Genomic DNA, 8,958 nt, shown 5'->3' with positions numbered 1-8,958 from the left:
GGTTTTTCGAGGCAGGGTTTCTCTGTGTAGCCCTGGCTGTCCTGGAACTCACTCTGTAGACCAGGCTGGCCTCAAACTCAGAAATCCACCTGCCTCTACCTCCCAAGTGCTGGGATTAAAGGTGTGCGCCACCACACCTGGCTTCTTAGGGTTAAATAAATAGCTCAGCCAAATAGTGTTCTGGCTGCTCTTCTAATGGACCTGGGGGGTCCATGGCAGCTCACATTCATAACTCCTGCTTCAGTGTATCCAACACCCTCAATTGGCCTCTGGAACAGAACTGATACACAGACATACATATAGGCAAAAGACCCCTGTCCCCTCAACACATATTTTTTAAAGTTATTATTCAAACCAAGCAATAGTACTTTGTCCTGTATGTCTTAATTAAAAGTGTCATTGACTTCAAATCACGGCAGTTGGAAGGCTGAAGTCAGTTGTTCATCTTCAGCTATGTAGTGAGTCCCAGGCCAGCCTGGGCTACATGAGATTCTGTTTCAACAAGATGAAAACAAGAGATCATGGGCTGGAGAGATGGCTCAATAGTTAAGAGCACTAAGATTGTTCTTCTAAAGGTCCTGAGTTCAAATCTCAGCAACCACATGGTGGCTCACAACCATCTATAATGAGATCTGACACCCTCTCTGGTGTGTCTGAGGACAGCTACAGTGTACTTATATATAATAATAAATAAATCTTAAAAAAAAAAAAAGAAAGAAAGAAAGAAAAGAAAACAAGAGATCTGCCTGTGGGCTACTGACACCTGAAAGAAATCTTGGTAGTGCAGGTACTTCAAGAGGACTGCTGGCCTCAGTAGAGGCTGGGTCACTGTGACCTCACAGAAAGGTAGCCACGGCGATAGGCACCCAGTTCCTCCATCCTATTGTTTCCCTGTCAGGCTCCTCCAAGGCCCAAACTAACTGGAAGACAGACGAACCCTCTGATGTGGTCTGCACAGGTCAGTCTCCTGGGCAAAGAGCAGGGCTGGAAGAATGGAGGGTAAATAGAAGGCTCTCAGGGCACACGCACAGGTGTACACACACGCGCTCTCACACACACATACACGCTCGCTCTCTCTCCCCCCCCCTCCCTCACTTTCTGGACAATGCATCCTTTTCCAGGCAGCACAGTCAGTCCACAGGCCTTAGCCCCTCCAGCCACCACCCCCCCCGCCCCGTGGAGAGCACAGAACCATGGCAGAGGCTCGTAGCAGGAGGCCTCTAATCTCAGCGTTCTGACAGCTCCTTCCCTGACTCCATCTCCAGGCCTCTTCTGCTACATTTTGTTTTATTCTCTGTCTGTCTGTGTGCAAGGGCATGCCTGGACTGGTTAGAGGTCAGCTTGTGGAAGTCTGTTCCTGTCTATCATGTGGGTTCTCAGTTCCCACTCAGGTCTTCATGGTGGCAGCATCTCACTCACAGAGACCCACTCTAACCCTGGCCCCGGCTTTTCTTTCCAGACCTTTCTAGCTCACCTAGAACTCCACAAGACTGCTTGCCTCAAACCTTTGGCAGTCCTGACTCAGCCTCCCCAATGCTGGGAAACACAGTCTTGCATCTCCCTGGCTGACTTTTCAAAATCCCTGTCCTCTTATATTACCCTCAAACAAGCTTCAGGCAGGCCGCTATAAGCACAGCCATGAAGACTGCTCTCACCCCCGGGCTTTTGTTTTCTTTTTCCCAAGACAGGGTTTCTCTGTGTAGCCCTGGCTGTCCTGGAACTCACTCTGTAGACCAGGCTGGCCTCAAACTCAGAAATTTACCTCCCTCTGCCTCTCAAGTGCTGGGATTAAAGGTGGCCCCTGGGCTTCTGGTCGACTGCTGCTCTTACACACACACACACACACCACACACACACACCTTCACACTAAGATATACAACCTCTAGCCAGGCAGTGGTGACACATGCCTTTAATCCTAGCACTTGGGAGGCAGAGGCAGGCAGATTTCTGAGTTCGAGGCCAGCCTGGTCTACAGAGTGAGTTCCAGGACAGCCAGGGCTACACAGAGAAACCCTGTCTCAAAAAACTATAACAAAAAATAAAAATAAAAAAGATATACAACATACAACCTTACTCACTTCCTGGGCAAAGCTCGTAACACCCTTGCAGTTTGCCAATTGATAAAGGTTTAATACAGCATCTTCTATTATAGTAAGACTCTTTTAACTGGGTTTATGTTAATAGGGTGACTTTTGGAAAGTCCCTAAAGATAGGAATCTTGTTGCCAAGAGCAGGAATGAGGAAGAGAGCTATAACTTTCAACTCAACTGGTCGGTAGCCAATAGTTGATTATTTAAATAGCTAATGATTTAACGAGTGATCCCAGATCCCAGCCTGGTGGTACTTCCTTAAACTTCGGAGAAGATGTGAGTCAGGGCTGCCAGGGACTGTTAGTACGGAAGGGCACGGAGGCTCTAGACCCCTCTCCTCGGTACCTCGTCTCACTGTTGCATCTGGCTGCCGCCACTGTGTTGGATGCGTTATAATGAAGCACAGATGTGGGCAAGGTGCTTGGCTTGAGTCCTGTGAGCCAGCCTGGCAAATTACCAGCTCCAAAGAGGGGCTTGTAGCATTCTTGACTTATAAGGCTGGCTGCCCAGAAGTACAAGAGGTCTGGACTCGAGACCAGATCTTAACCTAGAACGGTCTTGTAAGGACAGAGCCCCTCCACACAGAGGATTGGCCGTCTGCAGCATCAGAGCTAAATTCCACTATAGGATGCATCGTGATCAGTTTCCACCTGGAACTGAGGTTGCTGCTGGAGGAACCCTCCCATGAAGAGCTCTGTTAACTGGGGAACTGGTTGGATCCAGCTCCTGCAAGCTGTCCTTTAATTTCCATACACGTCCCATGCTGTGAACACCTGCACACACATTACAAATAAAACAGCAGAAATTAAATGAAAATTAAAATAAAAACAGCACACTTTCTCCTTTCTATTCATACATCTCCTGCATCCTCAAGAGCAATGTCTCGGCCATCTTCCATAACCATGCTATTCAAACCTGCCCTCTCCATATAGCGCTCTGAATGGAGACCACGAGAGCAGACTTTTTCATATGTGGGCTCCCCGGGCCTAGCAGTGTGCTCTGCAAACAGGAGGCCTTCGCTCGTCATTTGTCATATGAACGTGGCTAGAAAACTGTCCCCATCAGACACTGAGAGCCTCTCACAGGGCCAGAGGGTGGGGGCTACCTCAAAGGCAGGCGAGAGGCTGCGATCATCTGCAGAGTGGACAGACACTGCCTGCCAGACAAGGGGGCATAAGGGAAGGGGTCTGAGTGCATTGGAGACACAGCCCTCCCTCCCCTGGTGACCCAGTGACTGAGGGGACCAAGGCTACCCCTGGTATGAGGGGAGAGCATTTGCATGAGTTAGAGCCATGTGGGGACAGGAAGTAGTTCTGTCTTCTGTCTCTTTCAGTCTCACTTTCTGTTCCTCCAAAGAGTCTCTTTAAACTCTCAGATGACTTTGTAGATTCAACTAAAGATCTCAAAGCAGGTGAGGCAGGAGGCGGGCACTCAAGAGCCTGACGAGCACAAACCCAAGTCCTTCTGGGACATGTCTCCATGTGTCCCCAGTGCTCCTCTGTAGCCCCTGAGAGAGGTTTCTTCATTCCTTTCCAGGGCCCTAGGCTCAGCTCACCCCATTCCCGGAGCAGCCTGCAGACTTCAGCCTCTCTCTTCCATCCGGGGAAAGCCAGCCAGTCCTCCTCAGCTGCCTGTCTTAACCTGCATCATGAAGCCTGAGGAGATTTCAAGTAAACCCTCCCAAGCCCCGCCTCAGGATCTGCAAAAGCCATTGTTTACACTTCCTTGGGTTAGGTTTGAGACAGGTTCCTACTGTGTTGGCCTGGCTGGGTTCCAACTCCCAGGATCCTCTAGCCTCAACCTCTCTTAGGCGCCAGACTGCAGGCCTAGGGTCTCACGGTCGGTCAGTCCCTCAGATCCTGGTGCCTTTCCACACCTCTGGGAGTTGATCTAAGTCTCCCTCCCACGTACAGTCTGCTTCCTTGGAGGAACTGAGTGGAGCTAGGTGTGTTACAGGGCTGCAGTCCCAGCCGTCTGGGAGGCCGAGGCGGGATGGCTGCTTGAACTCTCAAGAGCCTGGATGATAGAAGACCCTCCCCCACCCCACCCCCAAAGTACTTTTTCAGCACATTACTTCTTCATCTCCCCTCTCAACCCGTTCTGCCTTCTCCTGGGGTGCTGGCGTCAGCAGAAGCTGATGTGGAAGTGATGCCCGGGAGTTAGCAAGAAGGGAATGAGTGGAAAGGGGAAGTGTGAGAACGGGCCCAGAAGAGACTGGGAAGCTGGTGGAGAGAGGAGCCAGCAGACAGACTGCCAGCCTAAGGCCACCAGCGTCTGAGGAGCCATGAGCCAAAGCAGGGATTTGCAGGGTAGGGAAGGTGGACCCCATAGTGCCATGAGCCAGCGTGAGTCAGGCCTGGCTCGGGGAGCCAGGGGGGCAGCTGGAGGATCTCAGAGGGCAGCACTTGGGTAACACCTCGGCTGGGCACGGGGAAGAGGGGAGGAAAGGAGAGGTGGGTAACCTCTGTACCCCTCAGGAGGAAAAGCTTTTGGACTGCTGAAGGCCCAGCAGGAAGAGAGGCTGGAGGGGATCAACAAGGTAAAAGCTGGAGCCAAGAGGAGTGTGTGTGTGTGTGTGTATTGTGTGTGTGAGTGTATTGTGTGTGAGTGTGTGCGTGTGTAGTGTGTGTGTAGAGTGTGTGAGTGTGTGTATTGTGTGCGTGTGTGTAGTGAGTATGTGTGTGTAGTGTATGTGTAGTATGTGTGTGTGTGTACTGTGTGTGTAGTATGTGTGTGTGTGTGTGTGTGTGTGTGTGTGTGTGGTCTGGAGCTCCTCGGGCTGACCAGGATGACCCCCGGCTCCCATCTGCCCCTCAACAGCACTTCCTCGATGATCCCAAATACAGCAGTGATGAGGATCTGCCATCCAAACTTGAAGCCTTCAAGGGTGAGGGGGCCTGGGGGTGGGGAGGGCAGCTGGGGGTTGGGGCTGAGAGATCAAGGCCAGCTGACTGTTGTGGAGAAGGAGGGAGGCTGCCTTCAAGCTCCTCCTTCCCATTTGTGCCCCCCTTTCCCTGCTCTCCCCATCGTAGCACCCCCACAGGCTCCCTCAGTAGCCTCTATCCCCACACCCTCCTTCCATACCTTCCACCCTGGCATTGCTCAGCCACCAATTCCTCACACCTCCACAACAGCAATTGCTCTCTCTGCTCTCTCTCCCCAGTGAAGTACATGGAGTTCGATCTGAATGGAAATGGAGATATCGGTGAGAAAAGTGTGGTTAGGGTTAGAGTGCAGACCCAGGGAAATGGAGGCCTTGTCCCCTAGTTCTGTCCCCTGTAGACAGGAAAAGGTCTAGCCACAACCAATAATACAAGGGCGGGGGGTGGGGGGTACGTGGAGGTACAAGATGGCAGAGAGAGGGGACCCTTCTTTCCCACCTTCAGATATTATGTCCTTGAAGCGAATGCTGGAGAAACTTGGGGTTCCCAAGACCCACCTAGAGCTGAAGAGATTAATTAGAGAGGTGTCCAGTGGCTCCGAGGAGACGTTCAGCTACTCTGACTTCCTCAGAATGATGCTGGGCAAGAGGTCTGCCATCTTGAGAATGTGAGATCTAGTTCCAACCTCCCAGGACTGCCCGTCTTCTCCATAGCCCAGCCCTGTCCCAGCAGCCACCCTTCCTCCTCAGAGGAACTCTTCCAAGACCCTTCACACATCCATCCCCAGCTCTGGCCCTCCTCTTCTCCCCTTCTGCACTCTTAGAGCAACCCGAGGTTTCCTCCCTGAGAGATCTGTGTCTCTTCCAGGATCCTGATGTATGAGGAGAAAAACAAAGAACACAAGAGGCCAACTGGTCCCCCAGCCAAGAAAGCTATTTCCGAGCTGCCCTGATTGGAGGTGGATGTCACACGGTGGAGGTGGATGTCACATGGTGGGGCTGAGTGAGGAGCTTCTGATGTCAGCAGCATGGGAAAAAGCAGCAGACGTGAGCCAGAGTCAGACTAAATAAATGATGCTCCGAGTGGGTCAAGTCAGCTCTGCAGTTACTGGGGACACGCGGCCTGGATCTGGGGGAGAAGCATCTTTGAGGGAAGGCTAGGCAGGATTTGCCATCCTTACTAATGGATGGGGTTGCTATGGCTGATAGCTCTTTGTGCTGAGGGGAGATTTCAGAGTTTCAAGTCAGCATTGACCTCAAAGATTATAGATATGTGCCTGGTGGTGGTGGTGCACCCCTTAATCCCAGCACTTGGAGGGAGGGACAGAACTCTGGAAGTCCGAGTTCATGGCCAGCCTGGGCTACAAAGTGAGGACAACCAGGGCTCCAAAGAGAAACCCTGACTTGAAAAACCAGACCAGAGAGAACATAGGTGTGATATCTTTTATCGGTCCAGGCTCACAGGAGCTTCTTAGAGTAAAGGTGATCTTGACAGAGTCTTCAATTCCCTGCCTGTGACCCTGACCATCACACAGTCTCTCTGGCTTTACTTTGGAAATGGGAATGACAGCTAAGCTTTCTGTTTGTTTTTTTGAGACAACGTTTCTCTGTGTAGACCCGGCTGTCCTGGAACTCATATTGTAGAGCACGCTGGCCTCAAACTCAGCCATCCACCCATGTCCCAAGTACTGAGACTAAGGGTGTGCACTACCACTGCCCGGCTAGGAGTGAAGCTTTTGTGCTTGGCCTATCAGAAGTTCTCAGTAATATTTGAAACCTGAGTGAACAGATGGGGTGAAGGCCTCATTATACTATAAAGTTAAGCAAGACGATGGACTTCTCATGCGGAAAAACCACCAAGTCCAGTCTGGAGCCAGAGCTAAAAGCTCAGTGGTAGACTGCTTGCCTAGACCTAGGTTCAATTCCCAGTACTGCCAAAAACAAAAGCCCTCCCCCTATCCCGGCTACTAATGAAGGGAAGAGGGGGTATATCGGGAAGCTACCAGAGGCAAATATGGTGAATTCGGCATCTCTGAATGATAGAAATTGTGGAACAGCCAATAAAACAGGAGAAGCAAGGGACCTAAGGACCCAAGGCCACCTTTCTCTCTCCGAGGGGTCCAGCTAAGTTGTCTCTGGCCACAGAATTCAGATCCACTCAGTGTTCTTTCCTTCCTCCAATGCTCACCTGGACCCACGGCTTCCCACGCACTGAGCGGCCACTCAAGGAAACTATGCCCCCGCCCATCTTTCTTTATTCCCTGAAAGAGTTTCATATACAGCAGTCCCAGCTGCCAGGCCTCGAAGCAAGGGAGAGGTCCTCTTGGTAATTCCCATAGAGCTCCAGGGGAGGTGGAGGCTGGAAGGGGTCATCAGGTAAGCGTACTCCTCTGAAGTGAGCCTGCCTAGCACAGAGTTCAGAGCAGTGAGCCTGCCTAGCACAGAGTTCAGAGCAGTGAGCCTGCGTAGCATATGTGGGTCTTTCACTTTAGTCCCTAGACCAAAAAAAAAAGATAAATTTTTGGTTCCTAGGACCCCCTTCAGTTCCAGAGGTTCTGACACCCTCTGCTGTGTCTGTGGCTAATGCTCTCACAGACACCCTCCCCCAATACACATTCGCACACAATTAAAAAGGTTAAGCCAGGCATGGAGGTGCACATCTTTAATCCCAACACTCAGGAGGCACGGGCAGATAGATTTCTGTGACTTTGAGGCCAGCCTGGTCTATATTGTAGGCCAGCCAGGACTGCATACTGGCTTGGACATAAATGTACCACACATACAGAGGTTTTATCTGGTGCTGGAAATTAAGGGATTCCAGTGCATCCTTCATCACTAAGCTATGCTCCTAACTAAGGCTGCAGTTATTTTTTGTTTCTTTGTTTTTTTGAGACAGGGTTTCTCTGTATAGCATTGGCTGTCCTGGAACTCCCTCTGTAGACCAGGCTGGCCTTGAACTCAGAAATCCACCTGCCTCTGCCTCCCAAGTGCTGGGATTCAAGGCGTGCGCCACCACTGCCTGGCTAGGCTGCACTTTTTTTTTTTAAATGATTTATTTATTATATATAAGCATACTGCAGCTGTCTTCAGACACACCATAAGAGGGCATCAGATCTTATTATGGATGGTTGTGAGCCATCATGTGGTTGCTGGGATTTGAACTCATGACCTTCAGAAGAGCAGTTGGTGCTCTTGACCACTGAGTCATCTCTCCAGCCTGCTAGGCTGCAGTTTTTTTTTTTTGTTTTTTTTTTGTTTGTTTGTTTTTTGAGACAGGGTTTCTCTGTGTAGCCCTGGATGTCCTGGAACTCACTTTGTAGACTAGGCTGGTCTTGAACTCAGAAATCCGCCTGCCTCTGCCTCCCAAGTGCTGGGATTAAAGGCGTGCGCCCCCACGCCCAGCACTAGGCTGCAGTTTTTTAAAACCTATTTTTGATTGTATGTATGTATGTGAGCATGTTGCACATGAGCACAGGTGGCCTAAGACCCCCAGAGGCACAGAATCCCCCTGAAGCTGGAGTTACAGGAGCCACCTGATATGAACGTTGGCAACTAAACTCCGGTCCTCTGCAGAATCAGTCATATTCACTATTAATCAAGAGGCCATGTCTTCAGTGCTCCCTCCCTCCCTCCTCTCTCCTTTCCATCCCTCTTTTCTCCCTCCCTCTCCAAGGCTCACTTGTTATGTGGCCTAAGCTGGCCTCACACTCAGGATCCTGCTTTAGTCTGGGAAGTGTGGGTTTAGGGTCCCAATCTTTTGTTCTACCCAGCAACCAAGAAGCTCTGTAAGTAAAGGCCTTGGTTCATTCTGCAGCAATGGTGCCCTCTAGTGTAAAACTCTCATGTAACTCTTTTTTTTTTTTTTTTTTTTTTTTTTTTTTTTTTTTTTTTTTACACCATAGCTGTCCTCAGACACACCAGGAGAGGGCATCGGATCCCATTACAGATGGTTATGAGCCACCATATGGTTGCTGGGAATTGAACTCA

At 50.5% G+C, this 8,958-nt stretch overlaps 1 protein-coding gene across 4 annotated transcripts; it reads left to right on the top strand.

Annotated features, from left to right (window-relative positions):
- The first annotated feature begins 877 nt into the window (after nt 1–877).
- Nucleotides 878–6,191, top strand: Aif1 (allograft inflammatory factor 1). Of its 4 annotated transcripts, none has more exons than XM_021218251.2 (8): nt 878–958; nt 3,627–3,760; nt 4,222–4,399; nt 4,568–4,629; nt 4,911–4,977; nt 5,254–5,295; nt 5,477–5,639; nt 5,840–6,062. In XM_021218251.2, exons 3-8 carry the CDS (start codon nt 4,375–4,377, stop codon nt 5,922–5,924), a joined length of 444 nt encoding a protein of 147 aa, XP_021073910.1. In that variant the 5' UTR covers nt 878–958; nt 3,627–3,760; nt 4,222–4,374; the 3' UTR covers nt 5,925–6,062. The 4 variants fall into 4 exon arrangements, with proteins under 4 accessions (XP_021073910.1, XP_029387265.1, XP_029387266.1 ...); XM_029531405.1 differs by having other exon boundaries at nt 4,219–4,399; nt 5,840–6,003; XM_029531406.1 differs by lacking the exon at nt 4,222–4,399 and having other exon boundaries at nt 5,840–6,191.
- Nucleotides 6,192–8,958: the final 2,767 nt, after the last annotated feature.

The sequence above is a fragment of the Mus pahari genome, chromosome 18 (genome assembly GCF_900095145.1).
Source record: "Mus pahari chromosome 18, PAHARI_EIJ_v1.1, whole genome shotgun sequence".
Lineage (NCBI taxonomy): Eukaryota > Metazoa > Chordata > Mammalia > Rodentia > Muridae > Mus > Mus pahari.
This window is presented reverse-complemented; position numbering and strand designations above follow the sequence as displayed.